This window comes from Prunus avium, chromosome 8 (genome assembly GCF_965620075.1).
Source record: "Prunus avium chromosome 8, drPruAviu1.hap1.1, whole genome shotgun sequence".
NCBI lineage: Eukaryota > Viridiplantae > Streptophyta > Magnoliopsida > Rosales > Rosaceae > Prunus > Prunus avium.
Genome location: NC_142291.1, coordinates 1,978,536 through 2,000,981, shown reverse-complemented (window position 1 = coordinate 2,000,981; position 22,446 = coordinate 1,978,536). Strand labels below are relative to the sequence as shown.

The following is a 22,446-nucleotide window of genomic DNA, read 5'->3' as shown; positions in this document are numbered from 1 at the left end:
CCTAAACAATCCAAGATTTGACGACTCCACTTTTGTTTTTGACAATGGTTGAGCCAGACATTCTGATGCAAATCAATTCTTTGCACATTATATCAGGTTGTTTGAGCAACTGGTGCCTAATTTCATTGGAATGAAGCATCTTGTTTTAACACCAAAATTAAACTCAGTCAAACTCTACTCTTGACATGAACTAATGGGACGGGAGCTACCATCATGCAAAATCCTCGTCTTAAGCCACTGCACAATTTGTATGTTTGAGTTGCGCTTATGATTTGAATCAATTTTGGTAATTGCTTAGTGGTCATGATCTGCCACAGAGCAATGATTTACCAAGAAGAGGCACACGAAAGACATGCTATGTGCCGCTGGCCACAAATGCACTGTGAGCAGGTGTCTTTTGAAAGCCTTCATTTACCATGGCAATCCTCATCCTTTCAGCCGTCTCCCATCTATCGGAAGCAGCATAAATATTTGACAGAAGCACATAATGGAAATGATCACCCGACCCAATATTTGAATCTAGGGTGCTAATATCCTTTACTACCTGTTCAGTCATCTCCATATCCATATAAATCCGGCAAGCCCCCAGCATAGCCCCCCAAACCATGCCATTGGGTTTGATTGGCATTCTCTTGATTAAAGCATAAGCCTCTCTTAATCTTCCTGCCCGTCCCAAAAGGTCAACCAGGCATCCATAATGCTTAATCCCTGCTGCCAAACCATATTTCTCCATCTTGGAGAAAGTTTCTATGCCTTCATCCACTAAACCTCCATGCGCACAAGCCGACAGAACAGAAATAAAGGTTATGTCATCAGGCCTTTCATTTGAATCTTCCATTATGTGAAATAGTTCAAGCGCCTCCTTGCACTGTCCATGAATGGCCAGACCTGAAATCATAGCATTCCAACAGACACTGTTCCTCTCAGTCATCCCCTCAAAGATCAACCTGGCGTTGACCAAATCGCCACATTTTGCATACATGTCTACAAGTGCATTCAGAACAATCTGACTAAGCTTTATCCTTTTATGACCTAACATGTTGTGTATATTCTTGCCAACATCTAATTGCCCAGACTGAGCACATGCTGATAAAACGCTCACAACAGTAACTTCATCTGGCTCAAAGCCTTCAGCTTGCATCTTCCCAAATGCTTTCAAAGCCTCCTCTGAAAACCCATTTTGTGCATACCCGGATATCAAAGAATTCCAGTTCACTAAGTTCCGGACTGGGATTCTATCAAAGATGAACTTGGCCTCCCTAACATCACCTTTCTTGCAATACCCGGAAATCATTGATGACCACACAAAGAAATTGCGCTGTGGCATTGCCTCAAAAACTTCCCTTGCTGCCCCCATCTCCCCATTGCTACAGTACCCCTCAACCATCACAGTCCACGTAACCACGTTCTTCAACTCAGGTGGAACCTGATCAAAGAACCGCCTAGCAGTCACCGTGTCCCCACTTCGCGCAAACCCAGCGATCATCTCAACCCAAGTCACAGATGTCCGCATTGACATTTTCTCAAACAAGAAAACTGCAGACGCTGTATCCCCACTTCTCAAGTACCCTCCAATTATTGCATTCCAAGCCACCACATTTCTCTCAGGCATATAATCAAACACTTTCCGGGACTCAAAAACATCCCCGCATTTCGCATACATGTCAACTAACGAGGTACCAACCAACACATCACAATTCATACCAGACTTGATAGACTCTGCGTGCAATGCCTTCCCATGATTTATGGAGGAAAGAGAAGCACAAGCCTTGAGAATCAAAGGGAGTAGGCCTACAATGTAGATTCCTTGATGCCGAACTCGGGTGTAAACCAGAAGCGCTTGTCTAGGTGATCCTTGAGAGAGGTGATTTTGTACAAGGTAAGACCAATTTGCAGGACTTAGGTTTGAATTTGTGTTGCAGAAGAACTCATGTCTTTGGTTGACGTGCTTTTGATTTGAGACACCAGACATGGATAAGGCCATGAAACCAAGCTAAAACCCACAAAAAATACGCCCCAGAAAAATAATTGAAAAATAATGAATTTTTTGTCACCAAATCCACAAACTATCATGATACCCAGAAAAGTTTAACCCCCAAAACCCAAGTTTGAGTCGAAGTTGTTCATGGAGTCTGAGCCATTTGTGATTGGCTATAACTTTGGTTTATTGAATTGGGTATCGGTTTGCAAGTTCCTTTTTCTCCCAGGCAAATTGATGAGGCCGATTGTGGGAACCGAATTAAATCACCCTAGGTCAAATAATTCCTTCCATTTGGGGATTATTTGACCTAATTGAGAGTTACTCAATTTAATTGGTAATTACCTAATTAAAATGGGGATTGATTTGATTCCTACCCTAATTAGGGATTTGATTTAAATCAGATAAATCAAATCCCTAATTAATCAAATCTCACCTAATCGGGGAGGAATAATTCCTTTACATCTACAAAATTATTCCTCTGAAATCCTAGCCTCCGAGGCTCCTATAAATACCTAGCTACACACAAGGGTTAAGGTACGTCTAAATTCCTACTGAAACTCTGCAGAAATTATCCTTCACAAACCCTAGCCACCATCTTCTTTCTCTCTCTCTCACACAAGGCTCCGGCCTCCACACACGGCTCTGGCCACCCGGTTTTCCTTGAAACACCCATCCTAACTTAGGCATCGGAGGGCCTTTGGCCAACACCCCCCGGGTGTGGTCCTTTTACTCCGATCTGTTTTGCAGGGAGAGAGAGGTGCGGAGAAGACGAAGGAATCTTTAGGCGAATATTCCCGTGGGAGGAAATTTGCTCCCACAAATTGGTGCTTTCATTGAGAGCGCGAAATTATACTCAAAGCGTGCTCCAAATTCATTTTCCACAACTTTTTTCAATCAACCATGGTCGATATAAGACGTTCGAAGAGTAACACCACCACGACGGGCCCGTCTCATGGTTTCGTGGTGGAAGCCTCTCTGCAACCTCACGGTATCGTGGCTACCAACGCCTTGCGTCCGCCTCCAAGCGCTTCGCAGCCACCTCCAACTGCCGGAATTGCAGAACAGCCGCCGCAGACAGCTGCTGGAATTGCAGAACAGCCACCACGTGGTCCTGTGACCTGCACAGCCTTGCAACTGCAAGTGCCAGCGGCTGGAGCTGCTCTGCCGCGCCCGCCTGGTGTCGGAACACAGTAGCAGCCACACCACTCAACTGCCGGACTTGCTGCACAGCCCTACGGCTACTTTGGTGCCTCCCCAGCCTTGGAGCAGATCCTTTCTCTCCCTCCTCTACCACCACACTTGACGTGTGCACCTGTGTACGCGTCTAATGGAGCCCTAGCCCACGTGCCATTGGGCCCAATGCACACCTCTGGTCAGGTGAACCTTAACTCACGGGTTGATCAACTTACACAAAGAGTCGACGATCAGAACAACCTGATTGGCCAGCTACTCAGGCAAATCAACTTGAACCAAGGCCCTAACCTTGGATCCCGTGACGAGGAGAGGAGGACGCACGAGCATGTCAGCGAGCAGTTCGAGAGGTCCTAAGCCAGTCAGGCAAACGGGCAGGGGAGAGAACAAGATCGTGCTGATGAGACGCAGATATCTGCAAGTCGTACTCTGAGCCGGTCGACGATCCGTTCGAGGTTAGGTCCAAGGACCAATGTACGCGAAAGGCTGGGCCCACAGTCCAATGTCCATGCCCGCTTGGGCCCACAATCCAATGTCCACGCCCGCTTGGGCCCACAAGGAAGTAACCAATCCAGGCTGGGCTCACAAAGAGCTCGAGTTCGTGAACAATCACGTGACGAGCGCAACAATCGACGCTCACCAGCCCGCTCGAGGACCAACACACGGCAACAAGCCGTGGAGGACTCCTCACAAGCTCAATCTCCTAATCTGCCCCACGGGCAGAACAACCAAGAGGATCGACCCTTGGGAACCGAGGAGGAAGTTAACCAGCGGCGCTCGAGACACCGAAGACATCGACCCGAACCACTAGCCCTGCGGGCAGAAGATGTCGAGAAGTTAGTGAATGACTGACTCCAAAGTCTCCAACTTAAAGGAAGCACGGATGAGGCCCTGCACAAGGAAATTGCTCAAGTCGACTGCTCACCCTTTACGGACGAGGTGGAATGAGCTGCACCGCCGAAACGGTTCACAACGCCATCCATCACTCCGTTTAAGGGAGACTCCGACCCTGAGAGCCATTTGAGGCACTTTAAGAGTGCCATGATCCTGTACAAGGCAGACGACGCCCTGATGTGCAAAGTGTTCGCGATGACTTTGAGAGGAGTAGCTCAAGACTGGTTCCACACTCTACCGTCCGGGTCGATAGGCAACTTCAAGAAGTTCGCCCTCATCTTCACAAAGGAGTACACCTCCTTCAAGACGGTCAGAAAGCATGCAGACCACTTGTTCAACCTGCACAAGAAACCAGATGAGTCTCTTCGAGACTACCTCAGACGGTTTAAGGCTGAGAAGGCGAACATCATAGGATGCAATGACCAAGTGGCATCCTCAGCTTTTAAGAAAGGCTTGCCAACCGAACATGAGCTATACCGTGAGCTGGCCATAACTCCAAGCCAAACCTTGGCAGAGGTCTTCGCGATGGCAGAGCGCTACGCACTTTGGGACGACGATCGTATTGCGGCAAAAAAAGCCGGCAAGCAAGCTGATCACCCGACAAAGCAGGCAAGCCAAAAAAGCAACAAGTTCGAGCACTAAGCCCGAGACAAGCGCAAATCGCGACCCCAAGAGGGAGGCTCAGAAACAGGAACCTTCACTGAGTTCATTATCCCGATCCACCAGATCCTGGCACAAGTGAAGAACAAGCCGTGGGTGAGAAGACCACCACCTATGAGGGGAGATCCCTCTATGAGGGACACCAACAAATACTGCGCATTCCACGGGGAGCACGGTCATTACACAAACAACTGCAACGCCTGGAAAAGGCACCTTGAGGAGCTGGTCAGAGACAGCCATTGCACAGAATTCGTTGCAAAGAAGGCCATTCAGCAGATCGAGGATCGTGATGCGGCTGCCAAGGAACCTCTCCAAAAGGTCATACGGATCAACACCATTCTAGCTGACTCCCAGGAGTACGGGCTGACCACCAAGGAGCGTAAGAGAAAGATCGCGCAGGCGACTTATGTCTCCCAAGTCACAACGGGCGTACCAGTCATTGCAGATACACCCATCATCGGCTTTCAAAAGAAGGACTTGATCGGGCTTGATCTGCCGCACAATGACGCCCTAGTAATCTGCATCCAAATTGAACAAGCTGTGATCGAGCGAGTTCACGTGGATGAGGGCAGCGCAGCCAATATCCTGCAACTATCGGTTATCCAACAGATGGGATTGAAGCCCAAGATTAGCAAACTTGCCAGATCACTCACCGGCTTCAATGGGGCCACCTCAATCACTGTTGGGACAATTGACCTAGACGTCCACTCACCCCCAGTGGTCTACTCGCAAACCTTCATGGTCATCGACGAGGTCTCTCCCTACAACGGGATTTTGGGCCGACCATGGATCAGCAAGATCGAAGCCATCACATCTGCTCTACACCAGAAGATCCGCTACCCCATCCCTGGAGGTGGTATCGGGCAGATCAACAGTGATCAAGCCATGGCAAGGAGATGCACAGCCCAAGGGCTCAAGAAGAGCAAACAACTGCAGTTCACACCAGTAATGCAGGCTACTGACGTGGCAGGAAACTCTCCCAGCAGACAAGCAAGCCCGAATGGGAAGGGAGTTGCTACTTCAAAATAGCAATTAAGGAGCCAAGATCAAGGCGAGGGAATCCGCCCGGAAGACTCCCCTGAAAATGGTTGGAAGCTTGAGGATGACGTTGAACTAGTACCCCCTAATCCTGGCCCGCCAGACAAAGAAGCGCAGATCGGCTCGCGCCAGAATCCAAACGAGAAGGATCGAGACGAGGGAATCCGCCCGGAAGGCTCCCTTGAACAAGGTTGGAAGCCTGAGGAAGACGTTGAGTTAGTACCCCTCGATCCTGACCAGCCAGACAAAAAAGCGCGGATCGGCTCGCGCCTAAGCCTAGACGAGAAGGTAGAGCTGACCACCTTCCTCCAAAAGAACAAAGACATGTTCGCATGGTCGCCATCTGACATGCCTGACATCGACCCGAACATCATCTGCCACCGACTCCATGTCAACCCTGTCAGCAAACCCGTGGTGCAGAAGAGACGCAACTTCGCTCCCGAGTGAGTTGCGATTATCGAAGCCGAGATCGATAAGCTTTTAGCTGCCGGCTTCATTGAAGAGGTCTCCTACTCAGAATGGCTGGCCAACGTTGTACTGGTGGCAAAGCAGGAAAAGGGCAAATGGAGAGTTTGTGTCGACTACACCGACCTCAACAAAGCTTGCCCAAAAGACAACTTCCCATTGCCGAGAATTGATCAGCTCGTGGATTCAACTTCCGGCAATCAGCTGCTCAGCTTCATGGACGCCTACTCCGGCTATAATCAAATCCTAATGTACGAAGATGACAAGGCGAAGACCTCTTTCATCATAGAAAGAGGGACCTACTGCTACAAGGTCATGCCTTTTGGGCTGAAGAACGCCGGAGCAACCTACCAAAGGCTCGTGAATAAAATTTTCAAGGAGCAGATCGGCAAGACCATGGAAGTCTACGTGGATGACATGCTGGTCAAAGCCCCTAAGCGAGCAGACCACATCAAGAACCTCACTGAGGCGTTCAGCCTGCTCCGCCAGTATCGCATGAAGTTGAATCTAAGTAAGTGCACGTTCGGTGTATCGTCCGGTCGATTCCTGGGATACCTAGTAACTCAACGAGGTATCGAGGCACACCCACGCCAAATCAAGGCCATTCTCGAGATGAAGTCACCTTCAACAGTAAAGGAAATACAAAGTCTGACGGGCAGAGCAGCGGCCCTCAACCGATTCCTCTCGAGATCCACCGACAAGTGCAGACCATTCTTCAAGGCTTTAAAGAAGGGGCAAAGAGATAAATGGGACGAGGAGTGCTAAGAAGCTTTCCAGAATTTGAAGACTTACCTCACTTCACCTCCCCTGCTCTCGAAGCCAGTTCCTGGTGAAGACTTGTTCGTGTACCTGGCGGTGTCCAACTCAGCCGTCAGCTCAGCTCTCATCCGAGAAGAACTGGGGGCCCAACATCCGGTATTCTACACGTCAAAAGCCCTTCTCGATGCAGAGACTCGCTACCCAAAATTGGAGAAGCTCATTTTGGCCCTTGTAGTTTCCGCGAGAAAGCTACGACCCTACTACCAAGCTCATCGAGTCATTGTCATGACCGAATTTCCTTTGAGGTCAATCCTGCACAGCCCTGACGCGTCTCAACGACTCATGAAGTGGGCTATAGAGCTAAGCCAATACGACCTCCTCTACCGGCCGAAGACTGCAATAAAAGCCCAGGCTTTGGCAGACTTTGTCGCAGAATTCACGCCATCGGCTGAAGAAGAGAAGCTGGTCAGCAAAAAGAAGGAAAGTTCGAGAGCAGACAAGACCTCCGATGAACCTGACCAACCCAGAGACATGTGGCAGTTACGCGTAGATGGAGCGTCGAACCAAAAAGGAGCTGGGGTAGGTATCGTCATCATCACTCCGGATGGAACCCTGTTGGAGCAAGCTATCACGCTTGGCTTCCCAGCCTCAAACAACGAGGCAGAATACGAGACGTTGCTCGCTGGCTTGCGCTTGGCAAAGGAGCTGTCAATCAAGAAGCTGGCCATCTACTCAGGTTCCCAGCTGATCACAAATCAAGCCTCAGGTGAATACATGGCGAAGCACCCAAGGATGATCTTGTACCTTGACAAAGTCCAAGAGCTGTTGAAGGCGTTTCCTACCTTCACCATCCAACAAGTGCCTCGAGCAGAGAACGCGCATGCAGACGCACTGGCGAGCTTAGGATCAGCGCTTGATACCCAATTCAGACGCTCTATCCCGGTCGAGCACCTTGACCAGCCAAGCATAGAAAAGGCAGAACAGCCAAACTTGATGCAGATCGACGAGGATCCTAGCTGGCAAGACCCCATCATTGACTACCTGATTAACGAAAACTTACCCAAGGATAAGTCCGAGGCTCGGAAAATCAAACAGAAGGCTGCGAGGTACTACATGAAAGGTGACATGCTTGTTCGCAGATCATACTCCGGCCCTCACCTTACTTGCATCAAGTACCCACAGACGCTCGAGGTTCTTTGCAAAATACACGACGTCGAATGTGGAAATCACGCTGGGGGCAGATCGCTTGCCCAGAAGGCTCTCAGCATAGGCTACTTCTGGCCTACCATGCGCCAAGACTCCACGGAGTATGCTCAAAGATGTGATCGGTGCCAACGATATAAGCCGATCCCTGGCTTGCCAGCTGAGGAATACCATCCGCAGAACAGTCCATGGCCTTTCATGCAATGGGCCATCGACTTGGTGGGACCTATGCCGACAGCACCTGCCAACAAGGAGATGATGATCGTCGCCACGGATTACTTTACCAAATGGATCGAGGCCGAGGCTTTATCCTCTACCAAGGAAGTTGATGTCGAACGATTTATCTGGAAAAACATCATCTGCCGGTTCGGATGCCCGCAGTCGATAGTCACCGATAATGGTACGCAGTTCGTAGGCAGGCAGATCACCGCATTCTTTGCGAAGTATGGCATCAAACAGCACCTGTCAACTCCCAGATACCCGCAAGGCAATGGCCAAACAGAGGCATCCAACAAGATCGTGCTGGACTGCCTGAAGAAAAGACTGGAAGGCGCAGAAGGAAAATGGGTTGACGAGCAACCAGGAGTCCTGTGGGCTTATCGCACAACCAAAAGGAGATCAATCGGCGAGACACCATTTTCTCTAGCCTATGGGACAGAAGCAATCATCCCCCTACACATCGCCGTCCCTTCCATGAGCGTTGAGGTGGGCAGTCTTGACCAAAATTGCAAGTAGATGAAAGTCAACCTTGATCTGCTCGAAGAAGAACGAGAAATGGCCATTGTTCGAGTTGCAACTTACCAATAGTAGCTCACATCTTACTACAACAAGAAGGCCATTGTTCGAGCTTTCCAATAGCAGTTGGCATCTTACTACAACAAGAAGGCCATTGTTCGAGTTGCAGCTGACCAGCTCGACTCCAAGCAGGCAACGAGCCTCCATTACCTCCACTGAAGGCAAGCTACTTCTTGAGTACAAACTTCATGGAGCCATTTTCAAGCGCTATGTCCCCGATATACGCCCACAGGCGACAAGCCTTACCTCCACTGAAGGCAAGCTACTTCTCGAGTACAAACTTCATGGAGCCTTTTTCTAGCGCTATGTCCCCGACATACGCACACAGGCTACAAGCCTTATCTCCACTGAAGGCAGGCTACTTCTCGAGTACAAACTTCATGGAGCCCCTTTTTCAAGCGCTATGTCCCCGACATACGCACACAGGCTACAAGCCTTATCTCCATTGCAAACAAGCTGCTCCTCGAAGCACGAACTCAATGGAACCTCCATTGCAGACAAGCTGCTCCTCGAAGCACGAACTCAATGGAGCATTTTTTTGAGTATTATGTCCCCGACATATGCTCGCAGGCGACAAGCCCCACCTCCATTGCAGACAGGCTGCTCCTCGAAGCACGAACTCAATGGAACCTCCATTGCAGACAAGCTGCTCCTCGAAGCACGAACTCAATTGAGCATTTTTTGAGTATTATGTCCCCGACATATGCTCGCAGGCGACAAGCCCCACCTCCACTGCAGACAAGCTGCTCCTCGAAGCACAAACTCAATGGAACCTCCATTGCAGACAAGCTGCTCCTCGAAGCACTGTTGCGTAGATACAGCTGTACCAAAATGGATTCAGTTGCATCCTCAACTTGTGATACTCGCAAGTGCACGAGCCGTTTGGTAGTATAGCATATGTAAGTGCGAGGTCGATCCCACGAGGATTGGTGATTGAATGATCCAATTCATTTTCCCTACACAAAACAGAAATGAAAAAAGAAAGGAAATAAATAAAACAAGGAAGAAAGAAAATAACTAACTCAAGTAGATAAGTTCCCAAGTTCAATTAGACTAACGGATTGATTCTAGCTAATGTATGATTAAGCCATGGTGTTTGGTCATAACCTTGTGTTCCTAATTCCCTAATTTGATCATTTGTTGTCTAACCTAAAATTAAGCATTAGGAACCCATTAAGCATAGAAGAACAATTTAAACAACCAAGCATGTATCTAATCCCTGTTGTCGAATGTCCATACATACTCTTCCTATTCATAGTTCAATTCGAATTAAAGCATGGTGTCTACTCTTAATTCAAACCAAGATAGCTAACATGCAGGCCTAAATGGTGATCAATCATTCAAACTAGCATATTAACTTATAAGCATAATGAATAAGAACAAAAATCATAATTGAAACTTGGAAACTAATCAAACTTGAAACTAAAGAAAAGAATTTACATAACAATGAAAATTAAGTAGAACTTAGAAAAACTTAAGGAGAATTTCAGCACAAAGATCTCATTATAACAATTGAAAACTAGAAAGAGAAACTAAGAGAATTTGAGGGAGAGAAGGAAAGGGAGCTCTAGAGAAGTGTTTGAGAGCTCCCCCCCTTGGGGTGTGTTTACAAGCTTAGAGAACTTCCCTATTTATAGGCCTAGGGGAAGTGAAAATCTGAATTCAATATGGCTAATGCATACAACACTTGTTTTATAAAATCTGAAATGGTTGATGCACTTGTATTAGAAAATCTAAATTGGGTGATGCACTTGTATTAGAAAATCTTGAATTGGTTGATTCACTTCACCAATAGATCCCACCAGCAGCCCTAGCTCATCTTCATGTCACCATGACCAAGCTTCCAACCAGAAATGATAGCTCATACCTAGCTCACCATGACCAAGCATCCAACCAGCACATGCTGAGGTCAGCATGACCAGCAACTTCAAGGGCTTACAACTTGGGCTTCTCTTAATCAAATTAGGACTTTAAGCACTCGAAATTGAAGTTCAGAATGTCTTCTTTCCAGCCATATGTTATTTGGGCGAATCCAAGGTCGGAGGAAGAAGTTAAGGCCGAAACAAAGTGCTAACTCATTTTCCGCGCTGATAAGATCCATCCTGAGCATGGTTCTGTGTTTGCTAGGTAACGGACTCCAGATTTATCCAATGGGGCTTAATTTTGGATATGTTATAGTACACACCAATTGGAACAACTTTCATGAAGAATGTGGCCTCATTCGAGCTATGTAGGTTGTTGAAACAAAGCTTGCAATATGACCTACGGAACTGGACTGGCAGGGGGCTGTAGCCAAAATGAGTTTGTTTTTAAGCTCTTCATCCATTCATCCAAATTAGGCCTTAACATGCTTGAATTGCATGAATTATGCTCTCTAAAGCCATCATTATTACCTAAAGCTCAATGAACTGAAAGATAAACACAAAAAGGATTAAAAGCACAAGTTTAACTCAAAAACATAACCAAATCATAAGCTAGAAGGGTACAAAATGATATATAATTATGAACCGATCAAGCACGAACTCAATGGAGCATTTTTTGAGTATTATGTCCCCGACATATGCTCGCAGGCGACAAGCCCCACCTCCATTGCAGACAAGCTGCTCCTCGAAGCACGAACTCAATGGAGCATTTTTCGAGTGTTATGTCCCCGACATACGCTCGCAGGCGACAAGCCTCACCTCCATTGCAGACAAGCTGCTCCTCGAAGTATGAACTCAATGGAGCACTTTTCGAGTGTTATGTCACCAACATACGCTCGCAGGCGACAAGCCCCACCTCCATTGCAGACAAGCTGCTCCTCGAAGCACGAACTCAATGGAGAAATTTTTGAGTGTTATGCCCCCGACATACGCTCGCAGGCGACGAGCCCCACCTCCATTGCAGACAAGCTGCTCCTCGAAGCACGAACTCAATGGAGCATTTTTCGAGTGTTATGTCCCCGACATACGCTCGTAGGCGACAAGCCTCACCTCCATTGCAGACAAGCTGCTCCTCGAAGCACGAACTCAATGGAGCCTTTTACAAGCGCTATGTCCCCGATATACGCACACAGGCTACAAGCCTTACCTCCATTGTAGGCAAGCTACTTCTCGGGTACAAATTCAATGGAGTCTCTTTCAAGCGCTATGTCTCCGGACATACACTTACAAGATACAATGAGAATTGAAGTTTGAAAGACAACTGAAAATTTCATTACAAAGCTGCCAACCAGCCAAGTTCAATAAGAAATGAGCCTGATTCCGCTCAGCCGGCATCATCTGCTCAGCAGCCCCAGCTACCTGCTCCTCCACATCTGCCCTAATCTCATCAGCCGCACCACCTTTGGCGTCGTCTTCCTGCATTGCAGCTTCATCAGCTACCTGCTCTTCAACTGCTTCTACATCCACAGCACTGAACTGCTAACTTTGAGCAGGGGGAAAGTCAAGATAGAGCTGCTCACCATCTTCATGTTCGAGAGGGCAGCAAGGAGGAGCACCGTTCCTGCAGTCCAAGTATCCCAGCTTGTATGCATTAGCAGCAATTTCATGCTTGGATGTCTCCGTGGCTTCAACATGAGTGTCAAACTTGACCAGCAGAGCTCTCACCGACTCCCGGATCGGTAGTTTGCGCAACTGAAGGGCTTTTTGCTCGAGCAGACGACTTTTTACCTCTCTTGGCTACAACTTGCAACATTGAGTTAGCTCCACGCTTGACTGTTCGTGGCTTTGCAGACGAGTCGTGACTGCTGAACAGAGGCACAATCCTCTCAGTTTGATCCCCGGATCAGTGCAGGCAACCCAAACCTTGCTTCTATGCAGCCTCTTTATAAGGCAGATCACTGGTTTTGGGCAGTTCGACCGGAGACTTGAGCAGAATATCCCGAACCTCCTGTATGCTATTGACATGCTTACTATTCACGCTGACGAGGCGCTTGATCCTAGCAAACGAGGCAGGAGCAACTCCCATAAGGACATTCTCAGCAGACGAGACCCTCCTTGAGGAAGATTTGCTCGTGGCAGAAGAAGGTCTCGGCTGCTTTGGCTGTGGAGACGTATTCCTTGATCGTGAGACTGCGACTTCATCGTGGGCAGATCTACAGCTAGACTGCCCAAGCCAAAGTCCAATTGGCAAGTCAAATACCTCCTCAACTCAGGAGCCCAAATCCAAGAAGGAAGCCCAGTTACAGCTGGACAGCCCAACAGATAATTCACATCTCCTACATGCCACCACGTGCCATGCAGAAGCTGGGGGGCATTTGTGGGAACCGAATTAAATCACCATAGGTCAAATAATTCCTTCCATTTGGGGATTATTTGACCTAATTGGGAGTTACTCAATTTAATTGGGAGTTACCCAATTAAATTGGGGATTGATTTGATTCCTACCCTAATTAGGGATTTGATTTAAATCAGATAAATCAAATCCCTAATTAATCAAATCTCACCTAATCGGGGAGGAATAATTCCTTTCCATCTACAGAATTATTCCTCTAAAACCCTAGCCTCCGAGGCTCCTATAAATACCTAGCTACACACAAGGGTTAAGGTACGTCTAAATTCCTACTGAAACTCTGCAGAAATTATCCTTCACAAACCCTAGCCACCATCTTCTTTCTCTCTCTCTCTCACACAAGGCTCCGGCCTCCACACACGGCTCCGGCCACCTGGTTTTCCTTGAAACACCCATCCTAACTTAGGCATCGGATGGCCTTTGGCCAACACCCCCCGGGTGTGGTCCTTTTACTCCGATCTGTTTTGCAGGGAGAGAGAGGTGCGGAGAAGACGAAGGAATCTTTAGGCGAATATTCCCGTGGGAGGAAATTTGCTCCCACACCGATGTTAACAGTTTAGAAGAGGAAGCTTGAGAATAGAGAAAGCTGAGAAGGAAGAAGAAGATTCAAGAAAAATGATATGCTCTGTATATTGATTTTCCAGAATGAATTACAATTGTGTGTCAACCGTGTCATATATCTCTATAACCGAGACTTAGCAACCTAACTAATTACAGCTAATACTAACTAACAACACGTGAGCACACACGTGACAGCTTAATTGAATACAAACTAACTAATATTGTTATCATTCGCCCTCAAACCCAACTCTGGATCCTGCTCTGGATTTCCAAGTCGCATACTAATACAGTGACTTAAGAAAATAGGACTATGCAATCCTTTAGTAAACACATCTGCAATTTGCTCTTGAGTAGGAACATATTGAACCACCAGATCATTCCTTTGAACCCTTTCACGAACAAAGTGAAAATCTGTATCCAAGTGTTTGATTCATGAATGATAAACAGGATTACTACTAAGTGCCAAAGCAGATAGATTGTCACAAAAAATGGTAGGAGGTTGAGGCAAGCACACTTTCAAATCTAGCAAAACCTGTCGAATCCAAGCCAAATCTGCAGCTGTATTAGCCAATGCCCTATACTCGGCCTCTGTTGAACTTCTGGATACAGACCCTTGCTTCTTAGACTGCCACGAGATAGGATTATGTCCAAGTAAAACCACAAAACCTGTAGTTGATCTCCTAGTATTTATGTCCCCTGCCCAGTCAGCATCATTATAAGCTTGTAATTGCCAAGGACCATGAGTAAATTGAATCCCATAATTCATAGTACCTTGAATGTATCTCAAAATTCTTTTGACCAGGTTGAAATGTATCTCAGTGGGAGCAATCATATACTGACACACAGTATTGACAGCATAGGATAAGTCAGGTCTTGTGAAAGTTAAGTATTGCAAGGCACCAACAATACTTCTATAAAATGTAGGATCCTGCAGTGGTTCTCCTTCAGACATTAAAACTTGATTATGTGGCTTGCAAGGAGTAGGACAAGCCCTACAATTACTCAGACCAGCCTTTTTCAACAGATCTTTAGCATACTTGTGCTGATGTACAAAAATGTCACCTGTAGAATTGTAAGATATCTGAAGGCCAAGGAAATAGGTAAGTCGTCCCATGTCCTTCATCTCAAACACAGCTCCTAAATTATCAATCACTGTCTGCACTAACTATGCATTGGAACCTGTCAAGATGATATCATCAACATATAATAATAAAATGACAATATCAGTGCCTTCATGCTTGACAAATAAGCTGGGATCAGAATGAGATGATTTGAACCCTATAGCTGGCAAACATCCTGTAAATTTGGCATTCCATGCCCGTGGAGCTTGCTTAAGTCCATACAGAGACTTATTCAACTTACACACAAACTCAGGATGCTTGGCATCTTCAAAACCTTGAGGTTGCCTTATAAAAACTTCTTCTTCAAGCTCCCCATGTAAGAACGCGTTCTTAACATCCAATTGTCTCAAAGACCACTTGTGCATAGCTTCGAGACTGAGAATTAACCTCACTGTTGTATGCCTTACCACAGGACTGAATGTTTCAATGAAGTCTAAGCCTGGTTCTTGACTAAACCCTTGAGCTACCAGTCGAGCCTTATACCTTGCAACATAACCATTTTCATGTCTCTTGATTTTGTAAATCCATTTGCTACCAACAATGTTTTTCTGTTGAGGACAAGGGACCAAAGACCACGTACCTTGCATCTGTAATGCATCAATCTCTTCTTGCATTGCTAGAAGCCAAGCAAGAGACTGAGATGCTACTTTATAAGAAAGGGGTTTAGTCTCTTCATGAATAATAGGTAAGCTGGTATGATAACAATGATAATCAGGAAAAGTCTTTTGTTGACTAAGACCACTCTTAGCCCTAGTCTGCATAGGATGAACATTAGTAGACTGAGGAGTAGATGATACACTAGATGTAGAAGAATTATCATCACTAGATGAAGCAATAGGCAGAATAGCTTGTAATTGCTGATCAGTTAGAGTATTAGAAACAACATATGTACCAATATCATGCTGCATGGAATCAATTGTACCAATATCCTGAGGCATTGAATGCGCTTGAGACAGTGAACTATGAGAATCACTAGAGACTAAATTGGGCATAGAAATCACTAGTGGAGCTGTAGTAGATGAAGACATAGACGACGACATGGAACTGGATTCTGGAAAATCGTGAAAAGGATAGCAGGTCTCATCGTGGACTACATGTCTAGATATCACAAATTTTCCAGTATGAATATTGTAACATATAACTCCTTTATATCCTTGAGCATAACCAAGAAAAACACACGAAGCAGTCCTAGGTTCAAGTTTATGTACATTGTAAGGTCTCAAATACGGATATACTGCAGTCCCAAACACCTTAATATGTGTAATATCAGGAACACTACCATAAAGTCGATAATAAGGAGACTGAGAAGACAAGCTCTAACTAGGCATTCGATTTATCAAATAAGCAGCATGAGCAGTGGCATGAAACCAAAATGAACTAGACAGATGTGCAGCAGTTAAAAGAGTGATAGCAGTTTCAATCAAGTGCCTATTCTTTCTCTCAGCCAATCCATTTTGCTGAGGAGTATATGGACAAGAAAACTTATGTTCAATGCCCTTAGAAGCCAAAAAATCAGTAAAAGCCTTACTAACAAACTCTCCACCTCCATCACTTTGAAAACACTTGATATTGGCATTAAACTGATTACCAAGCAGGGCATAAAATTTGAGAAACATAGGAAATACTTCTGATTTATGATAGAGTGGATATAACCACATATAACCAGTACACTCATCAACAAAGATTACATAGAATCTATAGCCATCCACAGACTTCACCCTAGACGGCCCCCACACTTCGCTATGTATTTTCTGAAAAGGGATAGAGACTCTTACATGAGTAGTAGGAAAGGGAAGTTTGTGCATTTTCCCATGAAGACAAGCAGGACAAACAAAAGACTGACAATCATCACTGTATGAGATGTTGTAATCCTTGAGCATACGTTGCACCACTTCATTAGTTGGATGCCCCAACTGTTGATGCCATAGAGAAGACTTAACCCGCTGACCAAGAAAAGCTGCGACTGCACTTGAACCAGAATTTGAATGCTTTGACTTCTGCAGAGACGACCTCACAGAATTAGGGATGGGATATAGACCGTGACTACTCTTTCCTTGGAAGAGGATTTGCTTGGTGAACTTGTCCTGTATATAAAATCCAGACACATCAAATACAACATTACAGTTGTTATCTTGGCATAATTGGTATACAGATAATAAATTGGCTTTGAGTTGCGGCACATGAAAGACAGAGGGAAGGCGTAAAGAAGAATCAGCACAATGAAGTTTAGCATTGCCTATATGACTTATATGCAAACCTTCCCCATTGCCCACAGTAATATTCTCAGCAGAATCACAAGCAGTCACATTGGTCAGCTGATCCAAATTAGACACCATATGATGTGTAGCACCACTGTCTGTGATCCACATTTGATCTGGATTATAGGTTGTCTGAGCAGTCATAGCAGTCAAGGAGGGAGGAAGACGCTGACCTTGAAAGGCATAGTTAGACCGATGGAAACAGTCTAACGCTCCATGACCCTTCTTACCACAAATCTGACACTCAAGCACAGAAGCAAAGGCAGCATTAGATGGAGAAGAATTGCGAAAATAGCAATTAGCAGCTATATGTCCATGCTTACTACAAATTTGACACTCCGGAATAGCAGATTTATTTGATGAAAAACCACCACGAAAACTAGTGGAGGAGGAACCAGTTCTGCCATAGGCACCCTTACCACGGGCATAATTGCCATTGAAATTAGAACGAGAACCAGAGAAGTTCGAAGGAGCACTCCCAATATAGCCAATTGGTCCTTGAACTGGTGTAGCAAGCAAACCTTGACTAGGATGAATAGAAGAGGAAGAAGCATCGCCATAGCTCCCAAAGGCAAATGCATTAGAAGCATTGGATATGGAATGTGGAGTAAACGCAGAATGAGTAACAATTCTCGCCTCAGCAGTCTGTTCAGCCGCAAGAAGTTGTGCTCTGAAATCCTTGAAAGAAATCGGGGTATCACGAGCGATCAATATCGTCTTGATCATATCGTATTCCGGTGGTAAACCATTCAGTGCTGCAATGATGAAATCATCGTCCGAAAGCTTCACACCAGCAGCTTGCAATTGATCGCGCACATGTTTCAGACGAAGGAGATAACGTTCTATGGAATCTCTGCCTTTCTGAGCCGTCTGCAGCTTAGTATTCAAGTGATTGATGCGAGCCCTAGAAACGGACGCATAACGATCTGTAAGATTGAGCCATGCCTCTCGTGTTGTGCGACTACCGATCACATACTCAATTGCCTCGTCAGAGAGAGAGGCAATAAGCAAGCTTAATAAGGCTTTATCAGTACGCAACCACGCCTTGTAAGCCTCAGTAATCTTAGAAGTAACACCTTCCTCATCCAAGATGGCGAATTTTGGAGGAGAAACCACTGATCCATCAAAATGCCCAAATAGGTCATAACCTTTAAGCAAAGTTCGAGCTAATAGCTCCACTTGAGATAATTTCCATCGTTCAATCGAATGGTGAGCAGACCAAGGAGACTTTCAATTTTGAGAGAAGACGCCATGATAGAGCAAGTGAAGAACAATCGAAAATAGGAAATCAACCGGGAGAAGAAAAATAAGAGAAATTGAGAACAAAGATTCAGGAAGAAAGAAGAAACACAGTGAAATAGACCACAGAATTCAAAGAAAGTAGGAAGAAAGAACGAAGAAATTACGAAGAAATCAAAGAGACTATGAAGGAGACGCCATGGAAGTCAGAAAAATCTGAAGAACGGAAGAGAAAAATTGGGGATCGAGAATGAGAAGGAGAAAATTAGAGAATGAGGATCGAATTGGTGATAGCCACTGAGGGCTCTGATACCATGTTAACAGTTTAGAAGAGGAAGCTTAAGAATAGAGAAAGTTGAGAAGGAAGAAGAAGATTCAAGAAAAATGATATGCTCTGTATATTGATTTTCCAGAATGAATTACAATTGTGTGTCAACCGTGTCATATATCTCTATAACCGAGACTTAACAACCTAACTAATTACAGCTAATACTAACTAACAACACGTGAGCACACACGTGACAGCTTAACTGAATACAAACTAACTAATATTGTTATCAAGGATGTGGATTGAATACCCTCCATCTTTCTTGGTTGGGATTCGGCGTAACAAAAGTGCCCATTTGACATTGATTATTTTAGGTGATAAATGATTTTTAAAATTTTTTGGGAAGTCCAACCCATTTGGTAAGCTATGAAAATATCATTTATTGTTAAAAATTGATGTGAGAGATGTTAGAATCCATGAGAGAGGATTGCATAGCTAAGAAAGCTAGATTTTAAGAGTGAGAGAAACGAGAGAAGAAAGATCAGAGATAGATGAAATAGAATTAGATTCTATTCGTAATGAATGTGATTACAAGGGGAGTGCTATTTATAGCAACTCAATGACAGCTAACTAACAATAAAACAATAATTAACCCCAAACTATTGTTGATGAGGCAGGTCAGCTATTACCCCCCCTGCAAACTCATGCGAGGTTTACCAAGCATGACGTTGTTGGGCAGATATTGAAATTGAGGAGCAGCTAAGCTTTTGGTCAGAATATCTCCAAGTTGCTCAGTACTAGAGAGATGACAGACTTGCATTTCCTTCCTTTGAACTCTCTATCGAACGAAATGAACATCAATTTCCATATGTCGAGTCATACTATGAAAGACTGGAATATGAGTAAGAGCAATTGCAGAAATATTGTCACACCAGATAACTGGTGGTTTGCGAAGAGTGATGTGGAGTTCCTGCAATAACTGTTTGAGCCAAACCAACTCACAAGTTGAATTTGCAAGAGATCAATACTCTGCCTTTGTGGAAGACCTTGATACTGTCATTTGTTTCCTTGCTCCCCAAGAAATGGGATTTCTCCCTAAGAAGACTACATAACCTGATGTTGATCTGCAATCATTAGGGTCACTTGCCCAATCAGCATCTGTATAGGCCTGTAACTCTAGGAATCCTGAAGTAAATTGAATCCCATGGTCAAGAGTTCCTTGTATATATCTCAAAATTCTTTTCAATACAATGAGATGTGTGATCGTAGTTTGTTGCAAGAATTGACAAGCATAATTAACTACATATGCTATGTCTGGTCTGCTGAAAGTAAGATATTGAAGAGCTCCGACAATACTTCTATAAAGAGAAGGATTGTCCAACAATTCACTCTCATTCTTGTAAAGTTTTGTTCTTGGGAGCTGTGGGAGCAAATTTCCTCCCACGAGAATATTCGCCCAAGATTCCTTCGTCTTCTCCGCTTTTCTTTCTCCCTGCAAAATAAATTGGAGTGAAAGAACCACACCCGGGGGGTGTTGGCCAAAGACCATCTGATGCCTAAGTTAGGTTGGGTGTTTCAAGGAAAACCGGGTGGCCGGAGCCGTGTGTGGTGGCCGGAGCCTTGTGTGAGAGAGAGAAAGAATAGGAAGGGAGAAGGGTTTATGAGAAATAATTTATGCAGAGTTTTAGTAGGAATTCAGATGTACCTCAATCCTCGTGTGTAGCCAATATTTATAGAGGGTCTCAGAGGCTTTAATTTGGCGAGGTTGGTGGGGTTGGTGTGGTTGGTGGGGTTGGTGTATTTAGGGGTTTGGGATTTAATCAAATCCCTAATTAAGACAAAAATCAAAGACATCTAATTTAAATCAAATAACCTCCTAATTAATTCAGATAACTCCCAATTAGGTTTGGTAACCCCAAATTAGGTCAAATAATTCCCAAATTGATTAGCCTAATTATTTGACCTAGAATGAGATATTTTGCTTCCACAAATGCCCCCTAGCTTCTGCATGGCGCGTGGCGGCATGGAGGAGGTGTGAATTAGATGTTGGGCTGTTCAACTGTAATTGGGTTTCCTTCTGTGACTTGGGCTCCTGAGTGGAGGAGGTTTTTGACTTGCCAATTGGACTTTGACTTGGGCAGTCTAGTTGTAACTGGGCTAGAGGTGCGCTGGTCTGCTGCTAGAGCGGGTGGCAGTTCAGGCCAGCTTAGTTACTGGGGTTGGTCCAAACTGCTTCAATTTTTTGTGCCACGAACTTAGGGATAGTCTAAGTCAAGGCGATCATGTGTGGCATACGGATGTGCTGGAAGTTATCGGCAGATGGGAATGGGAGGTCAGCGATGGTCCGCTCGTTCCTCACATCTATTGTAATGGTAAGTTGTACTTCTTTGATCTGCTATAGCCTTTCTGAAACTTTGCTGTGTATCTGATTGACTTCCATCTACTGCTTGCAGAGAATAAAATTTGCAAGAAGCTCGATCTTGACCCGAACATGTCTAAGGTTCAGCAAGCTCTGAACATCCCTGTTCGGTTTAGTGAATGGCGTTGGTTGCTGAGCGAACACCGGAAGGAGGTCGGCGGTCTGCCCCCTGTGGAGGATATTGAAAGATGGAAGCTGCATGGCTCTAACTTAGGTGATCTGCCAGTCGAGCAGGAAGAGTCCTCGACCGAGTTTCCCGAGGAGAGGAAGGCTAGCAGCAGATCTGCCTGCGATGAAGCCACAATCTCACGATCAAGGGACACGTCTCCACAATGAAAGCAGCCGAGACTTTCTTCTGCCATGAGCAAGTCTTCCTCAAAGGGGGTCTCGCCTGTTGAGAAGTTCCATGTGGGAGTTGCTCATACTTCGTCTGCTGGGACCAAACGCCTTGTCAGCTCGAACAGCAAACCAGTCAGTGGCATGCAGGAGGTTCGGGATATTCTGTTCAAGTTTCCGCCCGTGCTACCCAAAACTCATGATTTGCCTTGTAAGCAGGCTGCTGAGAAGCAAGGTTTGAGGCGTCTGGGCCGATCCGGAGATCAAACTGAGAGGATTGTACCTCTACCTAGAAACCATGACTCGTTTGCAATGCCACGAACACTCAAGCGCGGAGCTGACTCGATGTTGCAAGTTGCAGCCAAGAGAGCTAAAGAGTCGTCTGCTCGAGCAAAGAGTCCTTCAGCTGTGCGAACTGCTGGTCTGGAAATTGGTGGTAACCCTGCTGGGGGTGAGTCCGTGTCTAATATGCTTAAAACAGGCTTCTTGTCAAGTCCAACTGCCTGTGCGAAGCTAGTTAACTGTTGCGTCGATTCAGCTGCACCAAAATGGATTCAACTGCATCTTCAACTTGTGATACTCGCAAGTGCACGAGCCGTTCGGTAGTATAACATATGTAAGTACGAGGTCGATTCCACAGGGATTGGTGATTGAATAATCCAATTCAGTTTTCCTACACAAAACAGAAAAACAAGAAAGAAAATAAATAAAACAAGAAAGAAAGAAAAGAAAATAACTCAAGTAGATAAGTTCCCAAGTTCAATTAGATTAACGGATTGATTCTAGCTAAAGTATGATTAAGCCATGATGTTTGGTCCTAACCTTGTGTTCCTAATTCCCTAATTTGATCATTTGTTGTCTGTTGCGTAGATACAGCTGCACCAAAATGGATTCAGTTGCATCCTCAACTTGTGATACTCGCAAGTGCACGAGCCGTTCGGTAGTATAGCGTATGTAAGTGCGAGGTCGATCCCACGAGGATTGGT

General features: G+C 45.4%; 2 protein-coding genes across 2 annotated transcripts; one reads left to right on the top strand and one right to left on the bottom strand.

Moving 5' to 3' along the window:
- Nucleotides 1–30: 30 nt before the first annotated feature.
- Nucleotides 31–2,230, bottom strand: LOC110749794 (Pentatricopeptide repeat (PPR-like) superfamily protein). Its single transcript, XM_021949978.2, has one exon. The coding sequence runs from the start codon at nucleotides 1,982–1,984 to the stop codon at nucleotides 356–358; it is 1,629 nt and encodes a 542-aa protein (XP_021805670.1). The 5' UTR covers nucleotides 1,985–2,230; the 3' UTR covers nucleotides 31–355.
- Nucleotides 2,231–4,261: 2,031 nt separating this feature from the next.
- LOC110749883 (uncharacterized) lies at nucleotides 4,262–5,755 on the top strand. Its single transcript, XM_021950085.2, has 2 exons — nucleotides 4,262–4,675; nucleotides 4,793–5,755. The coding sequence occupies exons 1-2, from the start codon at nucleotides 4,262–4,264 to the stop codon at nucleotides 5,753–5,755; spliced, it is 1,377 nt and encodes a 458-aa protein (XP_021805777.2).
- Nucleotides 5,756–22,446: the final 16,691 nt, after the last annotated feature.